Source organism: Vanellus vanellus (assembly GCF_965231255.1).
Source record: "Vanellus vanellus genome assembly, chromosome: 3".
NCBI lineage: Eukaryota > Metazoa > Chordata > Aves > Charadriiformes > Charadriidae > Vanellus > Vanellus vanellus.
Window position 1 is genome coordinate 65318240 of NC_138907.1, and position 26639 is coordinate 65344878.

Here is a 26639-nt window from a genome sequence, read left to right on the forward strand (position 1 = left end):
TCAGATGATCAAAGGAAACTTCTGAATAGGCATGGTTATTCTTTCAGATAAAATAAGGAAGTAATTCCTTTGAGAGTTTTTGTGATCATTTCTGTTGTAAAACTTTGTATGCATTACTCAGATATTCAATGAAGAGAAAAGCAATACAGTCTAGATAATAGTGTCAGCTTTGAGCACGAGGTGGCATGTGGACATAGCTTGAGCTGTTTCTCCGAATCATTTGAATGGAAATATTGGATTAGTTAACCTTGTGTCAGGTCTGTTAGTTAAATAAACCCTCCAACTGTTCCTGACTGAAGGATGCATAGTTCTGACTGAAAGATGCTGCTGCTTTTCATTAGAATTTTGTCTAACGTATCCTGCCAACATAATGATTTTAAAATAAAATGGTTTATTCGATGGAAAAGGATAACAAGCAGAAAATTCACAGCCTTTTCTTTTCACAGGGTGTTTCAGCCCAGTAGGAAATCCTCTTAGCCGAACACTATTGGGTAGACTACAGACGGTAAGGAATTCTATCTTTGCATTTTTTTTAAACTGATGTTTAACTATAAAATGTCATTATTCACAAGTTCTCATTGTAGTGAGGGTTTTTTTTATCCTGTCTTTATTCACAAAAGAGATATCTTCAAGCAAATTGTCTACATTGGCAAATAAGCTTTTGCTGCAGCCAGCTGGTAGCGAGATCAGATATCTGCAAATTAAAAGCTTTATATGTTTTCCTAATTTACTTTTTGTTGTTTAGAAATAAATAAGCTAAAATCAGTCCTGTGGTTTTGGTTATTACTAAGAATACAAACATTGATAAGTAGGGAGAGAAAGCTGGGACAATAACTTGAAATTGAATCCTATTTGCAGCACCATGTTTTTATTGTTTACTCATACTTCACCTTTTTGTAACAAGCGAAATCACAGCTATCCTCTGTTTATTTAATTGCTTATCTGTTAAATATTGATTGGAAACTCCTAGTAATTATATTTGTTCCTTTTCTTTATTTCTGGCTTCCTGATCACCATAATAAAAATCCACTTGAACCCATAAATTCCGTTAATTCCAACTATACATTTGATAAACCCAGATTAAACACAAAAAATATGGAGAGACTAGTGATGGAGGAACAAGTTATGCTTCTGAATACTGAATGTATGTGTGGCTCTAGAAAGCTGAGCCTGTAGGACTGGAGGTGTTAATCCTCCTGCACCCATGGACAGAATACCATGATCTAATGTTCTGTCTTAATTGCATGCTAATTGTAATTTTTCAGGCAAATGTTAGAAATGGACATAAATTGGATTGTTTATAGCTGTTTTACATTTTGGATCTGGGGTTTTGGTTTGGGTAGGTTTAGGGGTTTTTTGGACCTATCTTTGTTAACAGACTCTGTTAGTAGACCAGTAAGATACGTAGGATTCGCCAAGAAATTTTGGAAGATGTGGTTTTACATTGCTGTTTCATTAGTGGCTAAATGGTTCTTGTTTTCACATTTTCAGTTTTTTAGCCATCAATATGTAATTTTCAGGAAAAAGTATAAATTGTTCAGTCAGTATTTTAGCATTCTCCACAGCAAGCTCTATAAATATTTACAGGATTTGGAAAATGCTAAATAGCAGCAAATTTAAAATCTTTTTTTTCTGAGAGGGTTAAATTAAGGTTTTGAATATTTTTGTTACTCTTTTCTGTTATAAATGGAGTAATATATATGCTATAAGTGCAAGTAAACTGAGTAATTTGTATCAAAGTAGGATATCTACAAATGATGAAATAGTTGAAGAGGTTTTGAATAATTTCAGGAGCTGGAGTATTTCACATGCTTCTGAATTGATCTTTTTTCCCTTTTTTTGTTTTCTTTTTTTTTTTTATCCCTGTAGGCTTAACTGCAGCAGCTGTGTTTGCATTTCTGTTTTCTGTTTGTACATTGAAGGTTTCAATAAAGTGCAGCCTGGCACGGTTTTGGTTTTTTTCCTCTAGGCAGATTATAGATTCCCATGCTCATTAAATATGGAAGGGCTGTAATCAAATAAGGATTGTATTCATCTGAAGCCTAAGGAAGTAACTTTACAGTGTCTACAGACAGATTAATTAAGGCCAAAGAAGGGTACATTATTCTTAGCAATTAATACTTTTAGAATCATTTTAATTTAGCTATTAATACTGTCCTTGTACTTCTGTTTCCCGTAGACTAAATTTGCACAGTTAGGTGTCCTGAGCTAGGATTGTGTTGACAATTAATTGGACCAGAGAACAAGAACAGAAATACGACACTGCTAACAATATTAAATTATTTTATGCTAAGTCTCAGCTTATTTAGTGTTTCATTTAAAACTTCAGTTACCGGGGTAAAGAGATTGCATGACGTTCTTAGGGAGGAAGAGGATTAAGTAAATTTCTGACCCTTGAGTTCATAAGGAAAAATGAAAACAATGGAGCAACTGTAAAAGCTCAGATTGATTCTGTAAAAAATTTTACATGTTTTAAATATTACCTCACTTTTAAGCTAGTCATGGCTTTTTGAGCACTTCAAGTTCATTTCTTATTTTGTCTCCTTTAAATAAAAAAAAAAAAGGCAACCAAACACCAAAGCACCGTAAAACAACAACAATAAAAAACCCCAAAAGGTAACAGTCTCCGAACCTAGGCTATTACACACTGAGACACAGACTTACTGAACAGACAAAAAAAGCTTTAACGCTCATTCCCTGTGTCTTTACTGGAGTGTTTGCACAAGTAACAGTCCCAGTTTCTGGCAGATAGCAGGTGTAGGCAGGTGGAGTGGAGAGAAGCTGTAGCACTGTGCAGCATCCAAGAAATAGATGTTTGTCCTTCTTCGTGTCAACAAGTCTGTCATTCTAACAGGAGAAGAAGAGAGGGTGGCTTTGGTCCTGTATGCACACATTGGATTTCACCCCAGCATGTATAGTGTCTGCCTAAGATTAATCTTAGAAAAGCTTATTTTCCAAGTGTAGTTATTAAGAGTTAATGACTAATTAGAAGTGGGACTTAATCTGTATGTTTATTCTGTTACAATGAAGAATGTGTTTACATATAAGGCAGAAGCGTATGAAACCACTAGTAGAGTTTACATTTTTCTGTATTTTTTCTTTGAACTTTGATACTGTGATATTTGAAATATATTTGTTCAGTAGTAGAAATGAAATAAGTTAGAAATGTCAAGGCTATCTAAGTGGGTTAGTGGTGGATAACTGGTGTGATGTTTCATGGTCTAGAACTCTGCCTCAACCGCTGGATCTATTTATCTTCTTCTAAGGGTGTACCTTATGCTGAACAGCTTTGTTCAACCAAAGTCCGTGTGACACGGCGGGCTTTTTTAGCAAGCATGTTGTTCCTGTTTCTCACAGATGGTCTGCCTCCCAAAAAGCCTAACTCCTCAGAACATAACTATAGCCCCACGTCTGCTCCGATTCAAGAAAAGGATTAACTGGTTTCCATCTTGCGTTTAAAAAAAGGAGACGTTAATATTGTCTTACGAACGATGTATTCGTACACTTCAGTATGTCTGTTGCTTTTGTGGAATCCTGAAAATGTGGCTTAATCTTGTGACACAACATAAAAAAATGATGTTTCTTAACTGAAAGGCCAGTAGTTTTAGCTTGGGTGTTACTTGCAGCTTAGATGGTAGTTGGCAGTGTTTAAGAAACGGCGTGGCACGCCAGAGGCAGCTCTGCTGCCTTGCAGTAGCTACGTTTGTGGTAGGCAGCTGTGGCAATTCCCCTGTCCCACTGCAGGCTGGGGGGGTGTGCAGCCCAAGACATCCTCGGTGTATCTCTTTAAGAGGAAAGTCTTTGGATTGTTGTTGCCTTAAAAGTTTAACTTGGTGTCTGAGAATGTTCAGCATAGTCTCAGGATGACTCATGGATTTTTAGCTTGTTATTTCCAAACAGCTCCCTCTCTTCAAGCTCTTCTTAGGTTGAGTGTTTGAGAGCACATAAATACTTTATTAAAAAGAGAGATAGATTGAGACACAATAATGGGGCAATATGAGTACCTGAACTAGATACCTGAATAACACTGCTAATAATTCTGATGAATCATTTTTGAGCAACAGGAGGCACTCCCATCCCACAGGCTAAGCACATTGCCTGCACAATTCTCTTAACCTTGAGAATGGAAAATGAGAATTAGCTGAAACCTGTAAGGCAGTGTGAACTACCAGTAGACCAGTGAACAAGCCACGTCCTCTGAACTGCAGCTCTACCAGTCTTTGTTCAAAATTTGTTTATGAAATCAAGCAGTTACACTGCGCCCCCTCACCCCCCAGGTGTATGTACATAGCTATTCAGAACTCTTTAGGCTTAGATGTTCTGGTAGGTGATAAGAATGGAGTACAACTGTTCACTTCTATACTATGTTCATCTGTATGTACTGCATGTGTCTAACTACTGTGGAAATACCGAAACAATCTGGACAGTGGCTGGAACCTCTGTGTTCAGGGTAGTTTGTGATTTGTTTCCCATATGGGATAAGCCTAGCTAAGTTAGGAAAACAACGTTGAGGACAAGAATCTCTGTTCTAGAGAATACCGTTTATTCTGCTGAGCATTGCAGTAGCAATATTCCTTGGATCACCCTAGTGAAAAAAAAAAAAAAAAAAAACACAACAACAACAAAAAACCCCAAACAAAAATAGAAGGAGCTGTATATTTTAGCTTTATGTTTAAAAAAAAAAAAAGCGAGAGAAGAGAAAGAAGTTCATGCAAAAGGAGGGGCTGTAAAATATGAAAAAGGCGAAGTATGTTGGATAGAAATTCTCAAATTTAAATGTTGTTTATAATGTGGTACAATGTGTTATGGATGGAAATGTTGTTTATTTGACAAAGCTCACATTTGATTCTTTTCTAAAATATTTTCATTGCTGTGTAATATTTCTATTCGGTATTGTAGTTTGTATCCTTTGACGCACACAAATCTAGGGGAAACTGGTTTCCCCTTTGTGAAAACAGGCTATTGGAAAAAATTAAGTAACACCAGCAAAGGACTTCCATTTCCTACTTTGTTCTAATTTGTTGTTCCTCTGCTAATTTTAGTAATTTTTCTGTTTTAAATCTTCTTTCAACTGAAGAATTCTTTTGTTTGACAGAAATCATATGTTGTAGGTACAGGCACACCTTAATTATTGCATTATATCTCTGCTAGTCCTTTGACTTCGTTGGAAGTCTGAAGAGTAAGTCGTAAAGATAGAACAGTTAGAATTAAATGGAAAGTATTGGTTATTAAGACCAACCTGAAGTTCTCCATTATATGAAAGTGTCATCTTTTGCATGCTGGTTCAGAGGTAAAGTTCACTGCAACAATATCTTAAGCATCTACTGTAGTGTTTGCAATGCAAACAAGCTTAGACTGTGTAGTCATCAATCCTCTGTCTTCCCCCATGTTGGCCTAGGTGTAGTGTACATACTTGAAAAAATTAATGTCTTTTTCTAAATATCTACATAGCCAATATTACTCAGTGTTACTTAACAGCACTTCTGCTTTTTCTTTAAAAAAAAAAAAAAAAAAATTTTACTACAGATAATTCTTACTGTTCTACAGTAGACATGAATACTCAAAATGATAGTTTATCAGAATGCTTCATATTAAAGTTTGTAAATAACTTCTTCTAGAGTGATGACTGCCTGACTGCACTGGGGGTGCAAGGAGGAAACAGTTGTCCACTCAGGCAAGAGACAGTAAGTATTATGTAATTTTTTTCAGTATGTTCTATACCTGTTACAGTGTATCTGTGCTTTTGAAAGCACATTATTTATTTTTTTTTAGCATGATCCCAAGGACGTTTTTTGCTACACTAGGTTTTGTAATTTCTCAAAAATGTTCATTACTGGCATAACCACATTACTGCTGTTCTTATATCAATCTTGAAAAAATAATTCTGTAACACGATGAATATTGACTGGGGGTTTTGCTTGAACTTGGACCCAGACAGAACTTAACACCTGTCTGAATGTCACACTAGAAGAAATTCCATTGCTTTGGGCGTAATTGTGAGTGATTTACATTCTTCTTTGGTCCCGAGGTGCATTTCCTGTATCCCCATAGGGTCATTTTCTGATCATGTCTCCAGAGAATATAATGGCAATTTCCACATTTCATTTAAATTGTCAGGCTTGCTAAACCAGTTGTACTACAGGACACATTGGTATTTTAATTTTTTATTTCTGGGAGATAGACAGTGGGACTTGCTTGATTGGTTTGAACTGTCTATTGGCAGTGTTTCCATGTTACTGATTTTTTTTTTAATTTTTTTCCGAAAACCAAAACATTTACACTAGAACTATCTTACAAAAGACACTGCAAAAAGAAGTATTTATTGCTCTGCCTTTCATTGTTTTTCCTGCTGCCAAGTAATTAGTGTTGCATTCCCTTTTTTTTTTTTTTTAACCTTAAGTGACCTCATGATTTTCATAGGTCTGTTACTAAGGAAGCCATTGTCACTTAATGAAGTGGGCACTGTTAGAGCACCCCTTACTGGACATGATCCTGTGAGCTTCCAGTTCTGTACTGTTTCTCTATGGTGCTCATTAGTGTGTTTGGTTGTGTTCTATAGTTCATGTTTCTATATTGTCAACATCACCTGTAATTACTGTATTAGCTTTCCTAATGCAGAGAGGAGAGGTATGATGAAGGATATTTCCTTGTTTAGCTTCTTTACGGAAGTTCAGGATTACTGAATGCATATTCGGATAAATTTCCTATCTACTGAGAACTATGCTGATACTAAGCCTTTGATGCTGACCATCTTACAGATTACCACATAGAATTTACAATGGTAGAATCATTTCCATATTTTTCCATTCATAACTGATTTAATGTCTTTAATTGATGACATGGAATTACGGAAATCCAAGTGACATTGGCTATATTTTTACACACATAACTCACAGGTGATCTTACTCAAAACAGAAATACAAATATAAAAAGCACTGTACAGTTCAGCAGTCTCAGGATTTAAATGCATGCATGAGTAATAAAAAAGGAAGTTTTTTCTCCAAATCCCTGTCTTCATAATAACTTTGCTGTTTCCTTCAATCCCCTATAACCTCCTATCACTCCTAACGATCCCTGTTTCTGACCTCTTTACTTACAATTTCATAGAGGATTCCGAGGTAAAGATTATATGTTAGGAAGCAGTGTTTCTTGTGTAAAATAGGTCATAATTTTGCTGTTCACTTCAGGGAAGTGAGCAATTCCCCTATTCTTTCAGTTCACTTGTTTTCAGTCTTTTCTGCTCAGAATTCGTCAGGACAGATTTTTGTTCATAGGGCATAGGAAGTAAATAAGAAATTATTCTTGATATTTTCATATTCAGGGTAGAAAGCAAACTTCTGGTAACCTATTCTATGTAGTATACTTAGTGCTGGACCGCTATTAGTACTTTTTGCCAGAAAATTATAGATGTACTGTATTTCATTGGCAAATGGGTTTATTATGTGAAATGGAATATAAACGTATTTTTGGAAGATATTTATAAAATCGTATATGCAAATCCTTCATTCTAAACAGAAATAAAGTGGAGTGATCAAAGCAAAACTTTGCAATGATATTTTGTACTAAATTTTTCCTTCTGTAAAACTGTCATACTGTTGAAGTATTTATTCAAACACATATGCACACACAGAATGGGATCTGAAGGTGGTGTAACAATTCTGAGAAAGTGAATGTATGAAGTGGTTTTTTTTTTTTTTCCTTTTGCTTCACAAGTAAATTGCTTATAAAACTAACAGCTGCTGTTTTGAAGCTAATCTTAGTGAATTGAATGTTCTTAACCATTTCTACAATCCCACAGTCCTTTATCTTGCCTCTCCTGCTGCTTTCCCACCACCCCTGATCCCATTAGCAAAACTTGAGACAGCCTCAGCTTTTACCAAAGTGCAGCTTTGGTTTCAGCTGCTTTTCTGCAAGAGGAAGTGAATGTTGCGCTTTTTTCTCTGTGGCATGGTTGTGATAAAGCTGTGGTGCTCTTATCTCTCTTTTAGGTAGTGGCTCTTTATGACTACACAGCGCATCGATCAGATGAGCTAACCATCCATCGCAGTGACATTATCCAAGTGTTGTACAAAGATAATGATAACTGGTGGTTTGGCAGCCTAGCAAATGGACAGCAAGGCTATTTTCCAGCTAATTATGTGGCTGGTGAAAGTAAGTTTACTGCTGTCTTCCTGGTATACCGGAGTGGGTTTAAGTGATGGTCCAAGATTTTACCATGCTGTACTGCTTATTGTTCTGAAGTTACAAATTTATGCAACACACAGATGGTTTAATGATAACTTATTGTGATGCAGAAATCGTATAAAGTTAGCTAACCACTTAGCAAGTTGACATATCTGACTTAGGAGGGCATTGGCACTTAGTTAAACATTCCAGCTTATATAGTACTGGCTTAATTATTAGTCAACTGAGTTGATTCCTTGTCTCACACACAGCCATGTTCACGCCTTACCTTGGCAATGTTTTAGGACACATCAAACCATTTTAGCTTTTCTTTTTTTAGGCAATCTTTGTTAGATCTAACCAGTTATTTTTGTAAACACTCTTGCTTTTCACCCTACTCTAATGGGCAATGCTCAGTTCCCAAATAAGTGGATTTCAGTATGGAGTTTTAAAAGAAGAGTAATGGTTAAGTCTCATATCTGAGCATTGAACTTGCTACCTGGTTCTTCTCATTAAAAGGGTTTCAGTTAAACTAATACAGACAAACCTAAATGAATCTGAATAAATAATATAGGAAGCATCCTACTGAGTCAGCTGATGTAAAGATGCTCAGTGTCCCGACAGTTGTTAGTATTTAGCTTATGGACACAGCGTGTGGTTGCATGCTACAAGCAATTAATTTGCCTTCCTAAACTGTCAAACTATCAGTTATAATGGTGTTTAGAAATCTTTTAACCCAACATTTCTAAAGGTGTTTTGCCCCATTTTCTAGTTCCTCCCTCTGTCTTTCAAGTGAAGTCTAGTATTTAAGCCTCTTTCCTAAAAAAGCTCAGACACAACACTGTGCTAACTTGATGATGGTAATTAAAGTTAGCTTAACTACTGCCCTTCCCCTTTGTCCTCCCCTTGCACATCCTGTGCATTTTCTCCTTCCTTTCTTCCTTTCAAAATAGGCCAGAGAGCAGTCTGTAGGAAGTCTTCAGTGATGGCCTGTTGTTCTTAAAAAACAAACAAACAAAAAAAAAACCAAACCCAAAACAAACACAAAAAAAAACCAACACTTTTGAGGCAGTTGTCCAACTGTGCAAAAAAATAATGGTATATAATTTGTTATTTCAGTTGGTGACCATTTTATTATTGAATCAAAAGAAATGCATAAGATACATCTGTTAAGTATCAATTGCATTGCTGTCAGTATGGACTTTGTCCTTAGTCATATAAAATACAAACAGTCAGGCGTTTATATAATTAGCTATATAAAAATTACATTTAAATCTAAGTTTACTAATATAAATAAAAGTTAATGGGCAGCTTTTGATAAATTCTCATACAAAGGTTGGCTGCAAACATTTTTCACCTGTTCCAGTTCTGTCGTGGTTATTGGCTAGATCGTATTGTCATGGCTGTTCACAGAAAATAGATACTTTCATAATTCTTTCATGGCTCTCATAATGCTGAATTATGGATCTTGTTTTCAGAAGAATATGAAGAACAACCTTCAGGATTAGTACCAGATTCTGCTCCTCTCCTCCCTGAAGGACCAACAGAAGTAGACGAAGGTTCCTCAACACTACATAAGGTAATTATTTGAAAAGGATGGATTCTTTAAGTAGTGATAGAGTGTCTTCTGCATTCATTTTTGATACTTTTTGGAAAAATTTCTTATGTGTAGGCCTTATTTCAGGCAAGTGGGTAGATTTTCAGCAGATGTCTAACATTCGTCTTGTGTGAAACCATGTTCCATCATGTGGCAATTAAATATTCTGCCTACTTTTGCATGATTGTAGTGAGTGGCAAATCTCCCACTGACTCCAGGATTTACAGAGGTATCTCTCACAGCTTCCTGGTGTAAGTAACGATTGAAGAAAACACAGGTTTGTCAAAACCTGACATAGTTTCAGGCACTTGATTGTCATTCTTGGAATACACACTGCCCACAGATTCTTCAAATTTTCTGCCCTGAAATTTCCTTATTTATCAGGTTGGTTATGAAAAAACTGTGATGTTTTTCTCAAGAGTTTTTCAGTCCGTGTAATAATATCCTAATTAAAGATATACTATGTGATCATAAAGCCTTATTACCAGACCAGGAGATATGCTGCATCTAAACATACTTACTTGTTAATGGATGTTTCGTTTTAGTCATGTGAATGACTGCACCCATCCTGTAGGTTGCCCAAGAGGGTGGACTATAGAGGCTTCATAGTTCAGAGGAGGAAAAGAAGGGCTTTTGTCTTGACAATAATACCTCTCCACTCCCACTGTACACTTATATTGGGTTGCAATTGCATGTGGCATTATGTTGTTGTTTACCTATTACATACTGTATTGTATGCAGAAGTGATCCCGTTTCTGTGATTTTAGTTAGCAGTCAGAATACAGAGTGAAGAACAAAGAAAGAGTGGCCAGTTTTTAGTCAAGGAAAAAAATAGGGGGTTGATTTTTATTTTATTTTTTTCAGATCTTTAGAGATACTGCTGTGTGCAAAGCAGCCCAAATGACTCTCACTTCTCCAGACAAACAGAGATTAGAAACTTTGCATAGCTTATGTTCCCCTTCTGTGAAATAAGACTGATTGTTTTAAAACATGGGATACTTTGTAAGCAAAAAAAAAGTAACAGAAATTAATTCAGTAACTGTTAGACTGTAAGAATTTTTTTTATTCCAAAGTGTTTGTATCCTTCTTAAGTGTGCTTTCCATAGCTATTCGTTTAGTCAAATGGTACTAATATAACTACTTTAAAAGTGACTTTTGTTCAGATTTCTTTCAAATGACTTGACTTTTCCGTGTACTTTTCTAAAATTGAATCTAATATTTTGCCTCTGATTTGCAAGACTTAACATGTGTGCTGTGTCGCTTAGTTACTTTTTTTTTTTCTTTCAGGTCATTATTCTAAACTTTGCTGCATAATATATATTACAGTGTTCAAGGTTAAAACACTCAAAGCTATTTCTTTTTTGTGTGACTTTTGGTTTTAATAGGTGAATAGAGTAAGGTAGCATTTAATAAATTATTGAGTACAGATTGCTCACTTGGCAGTGTTGTTGAAGCTAGCTGTCTTGTTGAAGCCAACTGCTATAAATCGAATTACTAAGTGTTTTGTTTCTAACTATGCTTGCAAAATGGAATTAATCACTACACCAAGTAGTAATAATTAATCTTAAGTATCTTTTACGTCTTTATAGCTGAGAAACTCATAGCCAAGCCGTTGTCCAAGAAAGACAAGGGTGCATTACTTCCAGATACTCCTGTAAAGGCAGACTGGAACAAATATAGGAAAAATTACAACATTACCGGAAAGCATGGAGATTTCTTTCATCTGTTGTCTATGTTGCTGGAGGCAAGGAAGGAAGGTATCCCAGAGGGAATATGTTGCTATACTCACCCAGTTTCACTCATAGCCAGATTAGAAAAGGGAGAAGTGCTAAGATACTTACTGTTATTAAGGACTTGATGATTTTTATCCACATTTTCTTTTCTGTTTTAATTTAGTAGATATCTAGTTGATTTACTGGATCAAAGTACTTTTACATGCGCTCACTAATGTTACTAACACTTACAACGAGTATTTATTATTCAACTTTGAGAGAAGTAACGCTTTTTTTTTGTCTATGGCCGATGTATTTTTCTAACGATAGCTTTTATATTACTAGTAGCACCTACTAGTTACACTCAGTAACATTTCATTGAAATATTCTTTACTTTGATTCTCCTGGCACTTTGAATTTCATTGCATATTTAATAATTAGTTGGAATTTTGTAGTAATCTATATAGTACATACAGATATTCAAAAGACATCATGAATAAAGTGTATGGTAGCAATCCAAAACCAAGCAAATATGTTTGGGTTTATCTTGCACAGCATCCAAGGGCACGGCAAAATCAGAGTTTAGAGAAAAGTAAGGAAACGTTTAAAAGTCCTGGAAAAAGGGGTATAAGAGAGTATACTTACAAGATTAAACTAGCAAAGAATGAGCAGGGAAGAGGGTGTATAAGACAGTTCATGACGTAGACAGGTGAATTGGATGCACTTTTTTTTTTTTTTTTTCCGCTTCTGCTGTTAAACAAGATCAGGGAACGTTAAGCTGGAATGGAATACATCTAATATTGGTAGAAGGAAATTTTGTTTACGCCATGCTTAGTTACCCTGGTGAACCTAGCTACTAGAAGACAATAATGAACTCAGGCGCTAAGGGATTAATTTTTTTTAATATCACGTTTTGGGCTGAGGTAATGGCTGAGATTCCAAAGGCATCTAAATGACTGGAAAATAGAAATCTGGCTGATTTTTGTATTTATTTTATTTTATTTCAAGCTACATAAGCACCGTATAAATCACCAAGAAGATAATGAGCTGAATCAAATGATGATTCAAATCTGTGTGTAAGACTTGTGATGCCTTGAAGTGCAGTGGTTTTACAAAAGTGCTACATAGAAGAAACAAATTGTCATTCAGCTGTTTGTCATAATGAAGAAAAGTTCTGCAGCGCTTTGACTTTAGGCAATACCAGATACTTCTGAGACAAAACTGCTAAGACGACCACTGAGGGGTCTGATCGGTTATGGCAGTTCCTGTGTTGCAGCAGTGACACAGCAACTTTTCTTCCTATTCCTTTCTTTTTTTTTTTTCTTTTCAGTATTAAAGCTGATGAAAGTAAGAGCCAATTTCTTTTACGTGGGAAATATGAAAAAACATTATTTTTTAATACCCTATGATTTTTTTTTTACTTTGATGGAAAATGAAGCATTTCTTTTAAAATCCAAAAATATTTATTGAATAATTAAGTTGTTGCTTAAGTTGTTACCACAAGCAGGAAGATATAACTGAATTTTTTTATTTGGGTTTGGGCCACAAGCATGTTTTCCCAAATACTTAGTTGTATCCAGGTCTGCTATATCTGTTGTCCTTTCTGGGGATTTTTGGGGTTTTTTTGAGGAATACTTAAATATTTAGCTTTGTTAAGACAGCAAAAACACAGTGTGAAAATCATCATGACAGTTACTCAGGAGATTTTGCTACCCTACGAGACTAAATAGGGCATTTAAAATGTAGAAGAATGCTCTGGTTTTAATTACTGAGAGTACCAGATAGTCTAATTAAAAATAGTTTTCCAACTGCAGATATTATAAATGCATATCTAGCTAATCTACAAAGTTTTATGATGAGTGAATAAAGTGGAATCAACATTAGAAGAGGGTGTAATGCTCAAGATCCAATATTAATCTTTGCAAATAATAAAAAAAAGTTGTAGTTCAAAGAACATGCTTTCAAAATGCTTTCTACCATCAGCTTTGCATTCATAACATAATAATTTTATGCAAACATTGTTTTCCTGCCTTATGAGTTACTTAACTCCTGAGCCACAAAATTAGGTCATAATCATCTTTAATTACAACATACATCCAAACTGCCAATAGAAATTTCATGGAGTGAAATTCTCACTGCACTGATGAAGAATCCCAAGAAATAGAGATGGACTTTTCATCTGGCTGCTCCACTAAATATGCTGTTCTCAGGTTCCTTAAGCTGATGGCAGAAAAGACAGGAATTTAGATAGGGTTCTGTTAGAAACCAAAATTTGGGGTTTGCAAAATTTTGGTGAATCAAAGACATTTCAAAGTCAATAAAGTGTCTTTTTTTTTTGGTCAGAAATGATGTTCTCTCTATAAAATCTTGTGAATATGTTTTACAATTTAAGATGGCCTACCACTCAGTATATAAAATGCATCTAATTGGATTCTGAATGTTAAGTACTCAGTTCTACATTGTGTGAGAATAGTGGGAAGTAGTAGAGAAAAACAAAACAGTAATTTAAAATGTCCATTAAAAGTGTAAGAAAATATTCTTTCTAGTATCTTTATCTTTGAAAAATCATGTTAAGGTGTAAAATGACAATCATAAGCATGGAAAGAAAAGGGTTACCTTCAAGAACAACATTATTATTGCACGATCTCCCCAGAGATCATCAAAACTTGATTCCATGTATATTTAAACAAAGTTTGGGATTATCACTGTTCACATAAATAATTCATGTTCTCACTCCTCTTCCCCTAGAGTAGGTTGTTGTCAGACTTTCTGAATACTTAGCCTAGCATGTATGAAACTAACCTGCCAAGCAATTGATACTTTTCCCCTGGGCTTGAGCTCTTTTGATGTGGGCGTTTTTGTGGGCTCAAAATTTATTTATTAGATCTAAAAATTCAAAAAAAAGAAAACTTGCTCAAAAATATTTCCAAAAATACTATCTAGAATTTTTTTTATTAGTTTCATCAAAAATTTTCATTTTATAGTTTGTGCTGTTTCTATTTTCTCCTTTAATTGTGCCTTTCTTCAAGTTATTGGGGAACACTTCAGTAACTGATTATCTTCTAGGAAGAGGAGGGACTAGGAAGATGTGATAATATTAGTGAGGGAAATACTAAGGAATTAATACAATGGAACTCTTGCACTGAACAGAGCTGGAGACTTTCAACATGTCATGAAACGTGTTCATTTTCAAGGTTCAGAGAGGTTTCTCACCCACAAAAATGTGATACTTAATTGAATTAGAATGTATTATAGTGAAGTTTATAATTCTGGGCTTCATTCGTGTGTAATATGATTACAGATCTCTCTTTCTAAGGCATTAACATTGGGGCTGAACAAAACTATGCTTTTTTTAGAATCAATCAGCAAAGCTGCTGCGTGTTCTTCGCATAAACTGTTCAGTAGGCATTACAAAATAGAGACATCTTTGCAAATCCTACTTTTGAAATTGTAATTACTTTGATTGTTCTTGAAGGAATCCTTCATCTCAAGGAAATGTTACTAGGGCACCACCTATGAGGAATATTACATAAATGTTACCCAATATTAACACATTTCACCTTTTTAGTTCTGTAGTTTCCTATTTTTAGATACTCTGTTTTCCTTTTAAAATGCGTTTTGTACTGTTCAAGCTGAGTTACTCACTCTTAAGCATGTGTGGGGTTACTTTATTTGTAAACTGGTAGCTCTTTCTTTTTCAACTCCAAAACCATCTATGTGGTTCCTAATGTTGTCTGTCTCAAAAAATGTTTGTGCCTGTGTCTGTAGTATTATTTGAGTCATTGAAGAACAAGGTATCTGGTTTATATGCAAATTAATATCTATTGGGAAAATGGGAAAGGTGAAGTGACATCCATGATCATTTGCTCTAAGTGACCGGTCTGTTTAAAGATAGGAATAATCAGGCTGAGCCCCTGACCTGGTCAAGCAGAACCAAAATTACTATTGAGGGATATTTATATTATTAAGATAGCTCTCAGAAGCAAGCTAACTTCTTATTGTTTTCTCCTTGGGTTCTCATAGCCTCTTTCTGAACAGGATTGAACTATTTTTATGCAAATTTTAATGCAAAGCTCTAACCACACAGAAATTCCCAGAGGCCAAGACTTCAAGACTGAAAACAGCTGCTATGAACCATAGTGCTTCAGTCTGAAGTATCTTGCCTCCACTCTTCCTCTTATTTCTTTTGCTGTCCCTCAAAAAGTTATCTAGTTGATTTGATTTCTGAGACACGGTATTTGTCAGTGTTGAGCCATGACTATGGTTTTCACCCACTGAATTTCTTGCTGGTCTCTCCTAGGCCTGAACAGGCTTAGGAATTTGCAGTTTCAAATACCAGACAAAGCAAAGCCGTCTCTGCTGGTGGCTCTAGCATTCATGGAGGGAGAAGCTAGTGAGTGTTGGCTTAGCCCTAAATACTACAGTGCTTTAGTTGTTTTTTATAGAAAAGAGAATTTCACCCCAAAGTCTTTGCTGTATACAGAGACACAGTTCTGCTAGAGACTCACAGGTAAGTTAATACTGTTAGACATAAGGGTTACAATATGGTGAATCTGATTTAGATAGGCTTGTTCTTCAAAAATGCTGGGGGGGGGGGGGGGGGGGGGGGGAGCAATTATAAGTTAATTGCATTTTAACTAGGAAGGACATACCAAAAGAATTATATGTAATTCCACTAGCAAAGCTGCCTGCCAGTTGTTCATTCAATGGGGAAGTATGTGGAGGGATACAGAATTGCAGGAAAGAAAATGATGTGTGATGTGGTATCACAGCATTTCTCCCAAACTTGACTTATTGGAAAAATTTTGACAGGAGGCATCAACATGGTTCTGCAGAGTTAAGTACATTGCTATAAATCAATTATCCATGGACACTGTAATAGAAAACAAAATACAAACATAATACAGAGTTTAATATCTTAAGGGCTAGTCTGAAAAGACACAGAGACATGTTCGTTCTTGCTGTCTGTGATCCAACGAATCCTTAATTAGATCAAGTTCTGTAGAAATAGCTTCTATGGGAGAGTTCTCCTGTGCAGAGTAGGCTATAGAGCAAGCGCATTTACTTTCATGGCTTGAAATAGCTAAATAGATTGCCTGCACCACTCCATTCTGTCCATCTGCTTCTTAGTGTATCAGAGTACCTCTGCAGACCATCAGTCTTACAGGCAACTCTGCACAGCTTAGAGGAAAGCACTACCAAAGATGGAGACTTGGGATGAGACTCTGTCCTTGATATTTCCTTTAGATGCCCTCTGCTTCAGGTTTTGCTATGAATCGCGTTCAGATATGTATGATTGTTTCCACGAGTTGCACAGGCATGGTTTAGTGCTTGACTTACTGCTGTGGATTCCACAGCAGGGATCAGGAATGGAAATGCTTTTGTGTATTTAGCCTTTAATTGTTTTGCCCTGGTTGCTTCTTATGTGGCATCACTGAGACAGTATTAAGTATCAAAAGACTGAGACCAAACAAGCTGTAAAGCAAGCAAGTCTTATAGAAAAGTAAAGTATATCTCTTACTACAATTTTTATGATAGTAAACAAAGCAAAAAAAAAAAAACTTGAGAAAAATCTAAGCTTCTACAGTTGATATGAACTGATGTTATCCCCTTCTGGTGGGGTATATCTTTCAAATGGTGGAGAATTAGAATATTGCAACAAAAGTGCCATTAGTGGCACTATACAAAGCAGCTCATATTTTGTACTGTGTTCAATTTTTGTTCTTGTGAACATTGAAGTTCAAGATATTCACAGTAATTATCCGACACATTGATTTTTTTTTTTTCTTTAAAGCAGACAGAGCCCTAATAATTCTGTATTAATCTTTAAGCTCTGCAATCTCTATGAATTTGATAGCTAAGAGCGTATCTGGTACAATGCTAGGTTTGCTGAATCTTGTATAGGCACAGTGACAACAGTGCAGAGCTGTTTGGAGCTCCCTGTGAGATCTGCCCATGCATAACAAGAAGTCAAGAGGTTTAGAAACGGGACCAGAAAAGATCAACAGCCTCTTCAGCTCCTCCATACCGTAGAGTTCTGTGGCTTGTTCCTTCCTTAGCATGTTCTTGATGGATTCTCAGTGTCCAAGTGTTACCACTACCACCTCCGTCGCATACCTCCTGCCTGTTTTCCCAATCTCCACTCACTCATTTGCTGTGCTTCTCCTGCTGCTTCATCCCCCTGTTGCACCAGCTTCTGCACTGCCTTCTTGCGTCTGCTGCTGATCCCAGTTGTTCCTTCAGTACTGCTACTGCTTACTCGCATCACTGGGATGGGAAAGGTAGTTCAAGGAGCAGCCTGAGGGACACAAAGGTATGTGGGATAGGGAAGAGAAAGTAGTGTCAGTGAGCTCTTCAAAAAGATCTGGTATCTAGCTCCTGCCTCATTACATACTTGAAAGTTTGTAAGAAGGGTATCCTACTTGAACGGTACTCTGGAGAATTGGGAGTCTGTCCCTGCAGACCTTAGGAATTCCCGTTAGTTGCCATGTTAGGTGAACACAGCTATTCCAAGACAGTCTCTAATTGTGTGCTTTACTTTCCTTGGTACCCATACTGAAATGCTGTGCTTGACTATATGAAAGCCTCTTTGGTGAGTAGTTTTTTTAAAATAGATCATAAGAACCTTCAGTTGGGCTACTTAATTTAGTGGATACTTTAATCTTCTAACTGTAAAACAAGGATAATTTTCTGTGTTTTGGTACCTGTAAAAAAACCTTAGTCTGTTTTTTATAAGATAAATTAGTCTTCTGTAATGGCAGTTAAAGGAATTCCACCAAACTGTGCTTTCAAAAGGTCCGTGTTTGATTATACTATTAATACAATGTTGAGATTCTGTTATATTTACTTAAAACGGAGTCTGAAAAAACTAGTTCAACATCACTCGCGTAGGATTTTCAGAAAAAGATTTTGGTTTGACTGCAAGTGAAGTGAATTCATGATTGTGTATGGCAAGGAACCGCAAGGTTATGAATGCTCAAGGAAGTATTACTTACTTAGAGTCATTCCCTTTACAGCACTCCTTGTATTTTCATATCAGTGGCATTATATTTCCTTCTTTTGTGTTTACTTTTACCATTGACTTAGTCTCAAGTTTATTACTGTATTAACAAGGATTTTGTGTGTGAAGTAGAAGACTTTTCTTCCTAGCCCTGCCAATGCTACATTATTATATTCTAATAGGCTGACTTTTGTCTAAACTAATCCAGCAATCTGTGTTATTTCAGCACACTAATTCTAATGACTAGTGTTTGCATACGGTTGTTGTGGGCAGTGTGCTTATATGAATTCAGAACTTGATCCTGTTTCTCGTAAGTCAGCAGAAAAATAATATTAAACTAATAAAATAATACTAGGGAGCAGGACCAAGACAAAAAAGTTCAGATTTCCTTCAACTACTAACAATGACTGAATGTTTTTTAATTAATTCCATTTAGATTTTAAGAAAGTAATTAAACTGTTCAAGACCTGAAACTGAGGTTTGGGAGATACGGTTCCAATATGGTCTTCATTTGTGTGTGCCAAGACAATTTTCATCAGTGCCTCACTTCACCCCAAATTCAATTGGACAATAGTACTTGACAGGGGAATGTTAAGTTTTACCCATTAGGGCTTTTAAATCTGTGATAGATAAGTTTAGTGTCTGAAAACAAAGTAATTTTTTCCATTTTAAAATAAAACTAATGCTTGGGTGATAAAAAGAAGTGCTGTGAAGCAACCCTCTGTTTTCTCTCTGTTTAAATTAAATATGGACAAACCATGGCACACCTTTCCTGTGAGGTCACACAAAATGAAATGAACAATTGGTGGACTAGAGGGTTAAGAACTGTAACTTTTTTCTTTTCCGTTGCTTCCAGAAAGCTCTTGTTGACATTGTGGTTACTTTTTCAGATGTTGTATTGTTGTTAGGCACTCCAGAGCTGCTGAATGATACTCCCTTCCTAATACTGCTCATTTTTAACTGTTTTTTTTTTTGAGACAGTAATGTCAGTAACTGGCTGTTTCCTGGAGCAATTCAGGCTGGTAGCAGAACATTAAATATCTTATTTACAAGCAGATGAATACCTCTGTGCTTGCCAGAACTGCGTGGACTGATCTTTTTAACACTAAGGATATTTGAGAAACTCAGAAACAATGTAGTAGGTTTTGCTTTAGGCTGGCTATGAATCTGAAATTCAACTAACAGTCTTAAAAAATCATAAATGTGGGCCAAGTTTTGAGGGTTGAGTTAGTTTCAAGCCCATTTTTCTCCTTTACTGCCTGGAAAAAAACTTATTTTTTGGAAAGTACCAGATCTAATTTCTTCTTCCCTTCTCTGGCCTATCCTGAAAGAGGGTTTTTTCTCCAGCTTTCCAAGGTCTTCATAGGAACAGGTCCCCACTCTTACAATGCCTGCCTGCATATAACTTGTGTTTTTCTTTCATGCATGCCATACCAAATGGACACTTACAGAACATAGCTGTCCTGTCAGCCTGAACTAGAGATCCACAACAGTTTTTCACCGATAGCATTGTGGTACTAGGTCTAAACCTACGGTGTGCTGCACTGCTTTCCACAGCTTGTCTCCTTGGTTGTGGTGTTCTGGAGACCTGAAGTTCCTCGCTGGATGTGTTAGTGTATGCCTGGTTCCAGAAAAGCGAATTTTGAGACATAAGGCCTCTCAGTTGTGTTGGCTTCTACCCTCCATGAATATGAAACCACATGGGTAGTTGCCAGATATTTGTGAACATCCTGCAAGAAGGGAGAGAAAATAATCTGTCCCTGAAGACAGTAAACTCAGGAAGGGCACTCACAATTCCTTATGGTAATTCTTGCAGTAAGTATGAGACTTGTTAGAATTAGAAGAGGTTTGTTTATACAGGGAACAAGTTGCATAGAGACCCACTAATTATATTGGAAATTAGAGAATTTACTTAACCTCTTCCAGGTTTGGTTGTTTAAAACTATGCAATAAGATGGCTTTTTAGCATTCTGTCTTTACTTGTGCAGTAGCAGAAATAATGTAATTCTTTACAGACCATGTGTATTTTAAGCTTACTTCAAGCAGATTCATAACCTCTTCTTTCTACACATACCTGAAACCTGTCTTTTATTTGCAAGTAGTTTCTTGGTTTTTTCTTAAAGCCAGGGTACTGTTTCCTTGTTTGTAACCACATAGGAGTTAACATTTTATGACTGATAGACATTCTTTTTCAAACGAGGTATATTCTCTCCTTATTCAGGAAGCTGGTGGGTTTTCTATGTACATGTGTTGGCCCCATTGCCTGTCTTCTTTTTACCTTCCTGCTTTTTTTTTTTCTTTTACAGATGTCACCAGTCATCAGTAAGTCAAGGGACCTAAAATGTAGCTCAGAGCGGGACACAGATAAAGACTTACCTGCAACACAGTAAGCAAGAAATACTTAAAACAATTCACAGTGTTATTTCTACAACTGCTGTTAGAAAACTGTGAGAAATGTTGGAAGGGTTATTTTGTTTTAGCAAGCAAAACAAGAAGGTTTTGCTTCATACCTGAAATGTGAAGGAAATAACAGTTTGTATATACACACATACGCGTATGTGCACTCTTCCCCCAAAAAGAGCAAGGGCTGTAATATACATGGGAATCAAAACTCAGGGATATGGGGTTGCCCTGTGGCATCCCTTAGCTATGTATTAGGCTTTATTGCTACAAACTCCAAACTATTTTCGCACCTTCAGAAGATTAATTCATATAAATTGCAAAAGGTTGTCACAGACTGAGAAGATGCAAGCTAGCATCTTTGATTGTGACACTAGCATTTTTTAAAAATGCTATGTGTTTGTTGTGTCAAAGCCGTAAGCAGATAAGATCTCAACATTTTGAACCAGAGCTTCCACAATATCTTTAGCTATTGCAACCATTTATACTTCAAAAAATACATCTGAAAACACTTCCTGTGTTTGCCATTACAGGTATCTGTCATCTAAGCAAAGTTATTTCACTGATTGTTTTCCAGGCTTGTCCCTTCCCCATATAAATAACCTGTACGTATACACTGTAGATGCAGATACAGGTGTAATTTTGACTTATCTTTAAATCTTAATTTTCTATCTCCGGCTGCATCTAGATTTGAAAATAAATTGTGAGTGGAATGTTTAACCCTCATGTACGATACGGAATGGGCTGTATAACTACACATTGATAGAATTCAGCATTGCATTTTAGGCATAACTATTCTGATAGGATGAATGTTAAGGAAGGAAATGCCTTAAAAGCACTGTTACTGTGACGGTTGATACAGCGTGTTAGAAGCCAGTATAAAAAATTTGGTATGACTCAACTCCATTAGTAGAACTTCAGGAAGTGCGTCCACTTCCAGGGCATCCACTGAAGAATGCGGGACCACAGATTTAAAATGTGGAATCACAAATGACTTAATCAAATTCAAGAGTTTCGAGTCATATAAAATGTGAATTAAAATTTAATGGAGAAACTAAGGCTGTCCTGAGAAGAGGACACACTGAAGTGTCTTACTGAAGAAACAGCCCCAAAACCACTTCAGTTACATTTCAAAAAAGTGAGAGAAGAAACATACATGCTTGCATCACTGGTATGTACTCCCTCCTCCAGAACTGTAGGGAGCAGGAGCATCATGGACATGCCAGTCTGAAGTCATGCTTCATGTCATTGCAGTCCCATCAGGGAAGAGAGCAGTGTTGCAGAGGCACATTCACAAGCTTTCAGGGTACTGAGCCATTTATGCCTGGTCTTTACTGAAAGATGCCATGAGGTAGTGTTTGACATTACACCTTGTCAGGGGAGAACTAATTTGAAAGGAAGGGAAATATTACGGTTTTGCTGCATTTGTCCCCAGTGCTTGCGTTTTGTCTGATGTGGAGAGGGCAGTTTTTACTGAATGTTTTAAGGTCAGAATGCAAATCTGAGTAACATCTATTCCTGATGTAAAGCTTGAATCTGAAATTACGTACTTTGCAAGCTCTTCCATGAACTAGAACACAATGAAAAGTGATTCACTTGTCTTTGTAATTATACTGCATGTACCAAGTGGTTTTTTTCAGAGAAGACTACAAGTTTTTGCCTTATTTTGAGAGATGGAAGAGAGAAGGATCTTCTGGCATTTCTGATGCCAATAGTTTGGAAGACCGTTCCATATTTCTGTTTGTAGACTATGTAGCACAGATTAGATAATAAAACATATCAGAAACGTGGCTGCGCATTTTTCATGAAAACTCTCACTTCTTTGTACCTGAAACCATGACCTGTAGGGGCTGTGACAGAAGTGTAGTTTTCTTGTTCACTGCAGTTGATGTGTCTTGAAATAACCTTTAAAAATGACATGCATGCAAGCGTTGCGGTCTTAACTTGAAAAATTTTCTATTTTAGCGTCTAAAAGCTATATTGACATGACTTGAGGTCCAGTCTAATCTCTGCTTAAATAGTTGCTCCACCTAAAGCATTCTGTTACCTTCCTGTTTTCTGTGAAACTACGCCAAATATCCATGTCACATGTTAGTATATATTAGGAATTTTGCAGTAATTAAACTTTGTAAGAATCAAGTGAGATGTGATTGCCACGTATGGACTTTCACTATGGAAAAGTGGAACTGTTTGCTCCTGCACAACTCACTGTAACTTTCTTTGGACTTCCAAATGAATGTTTGCTGTTTTGCCTATTAGAACAGTATTCATTATGGCCACTATACCTACTGTAAATGAAAGTAAATGGCAAGCTCTTATGACATGTCTGAATTTCAGAATTTCTGGATGGAAAATACAGTTTTGCAATAGGAAAACAAATTTTATCCAAGATGGCAGTAGGTTTTTATCTTAGCCAAACAGTTAACCTATCTTCTGCAGACCAAAAGAAATAGAGAAATGTCCACATAATACATACTAAGCGAGCTAAGGTTTTTATCCAAGTATCTCAAAGATTTGATAAACTATCACATCCAATGTGCAAATAGTAAAAAGATAAAAACTACTTCTCAAAATTTGAGTAGCTTTATACTGGAAATCTGCATAGTAGCCTCACCCTATAAATATTAACGATTAGATACTATTAGTCAGTACAGTCATTATCTCCTTAGATATATTCCCATTGTACAGTTTTGTTGAGCTACACTAGGTAGTGCTCTTTGCATAAATTTACAAGTGATTACACATCAGACCCAGCTGATCACTCTGGTAGGTTGGTGTAGAGAACCAATACCAGATGCGATTTTGTCTCGACATTGCCGCCATGCCACCATCTTCCGGGAGGACCATCTTCTTCACAGTTTTGGAAGTGGACGACCTTGTGTGCCTGCGCAGGGACCAAAGGTGCAAAAAGAGCAGGAAGAGGCTTGTAGGGGACCAGCGCTTCCGGTCGATCTGCGCATGAGCAAGATCCCTATATAACGCTTTTGGTGGGCTTCTTCTCTCTCTTTGTTCTTCTCGCCTCCCTGCTGCGCTCCTCCCCAGACTATATGACTTCAGACAGAGTCAGCAGAAAACCATTGGACTCGGGGTATATTACTGATCCATTATGATTTTGTACCCTGGTTTCCTCATGCAGCAGTACGTCTCAAAGTGTTCCAGGAATCCTAACACAGAGGGTCTTAAACTCCAGAACCTTTTCATTCAGGATGTTCCAGTATTAGAGCTGCAGCAATTAATGTATTCATGAATACACAATTTAGCTTAAAAAAAAAAAAAATCAAACTACAGGCAGACAGTCAGCAGTCCATTAGCAAAGCTGATGTGTAAACGTTTTCTTCTATAAAGCATGATTACATTAGGACAGTATAACCAACAGTAGTGCTCTTGCAGCACCCTTTCTGGGGCAACTGCACACATCTCGGTATGTTCTTTAGTCTTGATTCATCCGCTCACTTATGTGTTGCAGCAGCATTCAGCATAACAGTTCTGATCACAAACCAAGACCTCTTTGTGCTAGGCACAATACAAATTTTGAACGAAGACAGTACCTGCCCTTGAAGGGTTACAGTCAAAGTATTATTACATATTTATAGTTAAATACAGTTGCAACTTCTTCCAAGAGTGGAAATTCATGGTAGAAGTGATGTAACATCATCTGTAAGGCCAGTCTAATTCCCTTGTTAAAGGCACTAACAAGGAAAGATACAGAAGCTTGACTGATGCTTTTGGCATTGTATGAAGTCTGATAAGCATGAATAGACATTAAAGTGATTTCTGACAAGTCTGTCATAGTTCAGGTAAATTAAAATGGAAGACCGATCTTATGCGATTTGCCTGCCTGTCTTACTCTTGTTGAATAAATAAACCAGGAATCTCTCTTTAATTGCAAGTATTTTGGTGTTTGAGCTTAGGAAAGAAAAAAAAATGTGCAATGGCTTTTATGAGAGGAGAAGACTGGTAATTTGTATTTTCTAATTACTTCTGTTGACTATTGATCAAGACTAGCTGATTTTTAAGATCATGAGCAGTTCTTTTCAAAGCAATGCTATGATATGTTGAAAAGTAGACTAGTGGAGTGCTCTCATATTTTGTCTCCGTGTTTTTTCTGTCTTTGTTCTGCTGTGGGATGGTATTTTTTGTAGCTGTTTCAGCATTGTACTCAAGGGGGACAGGCAGACAATTGCACTAATACATCAGCTGTGGATGGAAAAAGCTCTAAATTTGGGCTAACTTTGTGTTTCTTTTACTCTTTTTATATTCACTTTCCTCTAGAGGTGCAAAGAAAAAGAAGAAAAGGATACAGAAGAACGAGACAGAAAATCAGCACAACTTAATGGGTCTCAGTACTCCTGTATCATCAGTTACAGCTAACGGTGTTGAAAATGAACCTACAGCCCATGGGGTGGAATTGAAGAAGAAAAAAAAGGCAGTGAGAGGCTCAAAGTTAAGCACAAATGGAAAGACAAATATTGCCTTTGAGCCTGAATGCTATGACGTATAATCATAATTTAATTCTAAGTACTGGTGTGATATTCAGTGTACACGTTGAAGGCAGCAACTGCGATCTCACTTCTAGGATTAACAAGAAACAAAGAAGTTAAAATGCTCAAATATGCAAAATGGCACCAGTTGTGACTTACCAATGGTGTAAAACCTGTTTTGGAAGACTTTTGCCCTGGGTTCCATGAAATCAACAGAACTTGAATGTTCAACTCCTCACTGGACTGGTAAAATCTGAAAATGGCTTTCATAGAACCCCACTGACAGATGACAATGTTAAACAAGGTAATATCTGATTACCCCTTAACTAAGGGTAAACAGGCATTTCTGTAGACTGTAGATCAATCCATTGGCAGCAGAGAATCAAGTGAAAAAGTGTGATGTAGAGTAAGACAAGCCCAGCTACTGTGTAAGTTATTATATTAGTGTTTTAAAACGCGTTGTAAGTAAAATATAGGAGTGTTCAGAATGGTAGAACTCTAAAGGAACGCTGACATTACAGTGTACCTGATAACAAAAGCTTATTATTAAAAATATTGTCCTCAGATGAAATATTCACTTGGACTGCATTTTGCAGCTCTGCAGCGAGTTGTTGAATAACTACCTATGCAACTACACTGTCTTCAGTGGGACTGCTCATGCTTACCAATATAAATAAGTGTTGCTAATTCAAGGCAGTTATATTTTTCAAATGAGGTTTTCTGCACTTAATAAAGGTGCATTTGCAGTTTTGTCAGAGTTCCTGGCTGCTTTGGCAGCAGTCTTGCCAAATATACTTTCTTTTCTCTGAATGAAATATTTCATATCCAACTGTGCTGTTTGTTTTACTTGTAGCCCTTATTCATTTTTACATGTCATTAATCTATTTTTTTACTTGAGTATTATGTTGTGAACTTTTACTAATGACTTCGCTAATTATCTACAGTGCTAAATAATTTATGGTTTATATTAAAGGAAACACTTTCTATCAGTTAGTGTTGGTATTTTTTCTGGCTGATGATGTCCAGTTTATTTTTACTCTGCTAGGAAATTCTTCCTCCTCCCCCTCTGAAGCAATAAATAACATAAAATTAGAAAGCCCTTATTTAGTAGACAGGGCACTTGATTCCATTAAAAAAAGAAGTGAGAATAACAATGTTGGGCACTGATGTGTGAAATGCACCCAGATGCAGAGGACTAGTTGCTATATATTGTAATATCTTCCCTGCACATGTTTTAAAGCCAGAAAAATCTGTAAACTTGTTTCTTTTGAGTAAAGCACGGCAGC

At 36.5% G+C, this 26639-nt stretch overlaps 1 protein-coding gene across 1 annotated transcript in view; it reads left to right on the forward strand.

Moving 5' to 3' along the window:
* Window positions 1–26342, forward strand: part of AHI1 (Abelson helper integration site 1) — a 96849-nt gene extending 70507 nt beyond the window's left edge. Inside the window, exons 20-25 of the mRNA XM_082480257.1 lie at window positions 447–505; window positions 5619–5684; window positions 7989–8151; window positions 9642–9742; window positions 20779–20858; window positions 25145–26342. Coding sequence (XP_082336383.1) covers window positions 447–505; window positions 5619–5684; window positions 7989–8151; window positions 9642–9742; window positions 20779–20858; window positions 25145–25373 — 698 coding nt within the window. The 3' untranslated portion in view covers window positions 25374–26342. The remainder of the gene's footprint in view (window positions 1–446; window positions 506–5618; window positions 5685–7988; window positions 8152–9641; window positions 9743–20778; window positions 20859–25144) is intronic.
* Window positions 26343–26639: the final 297 nt, after the last annotated feature.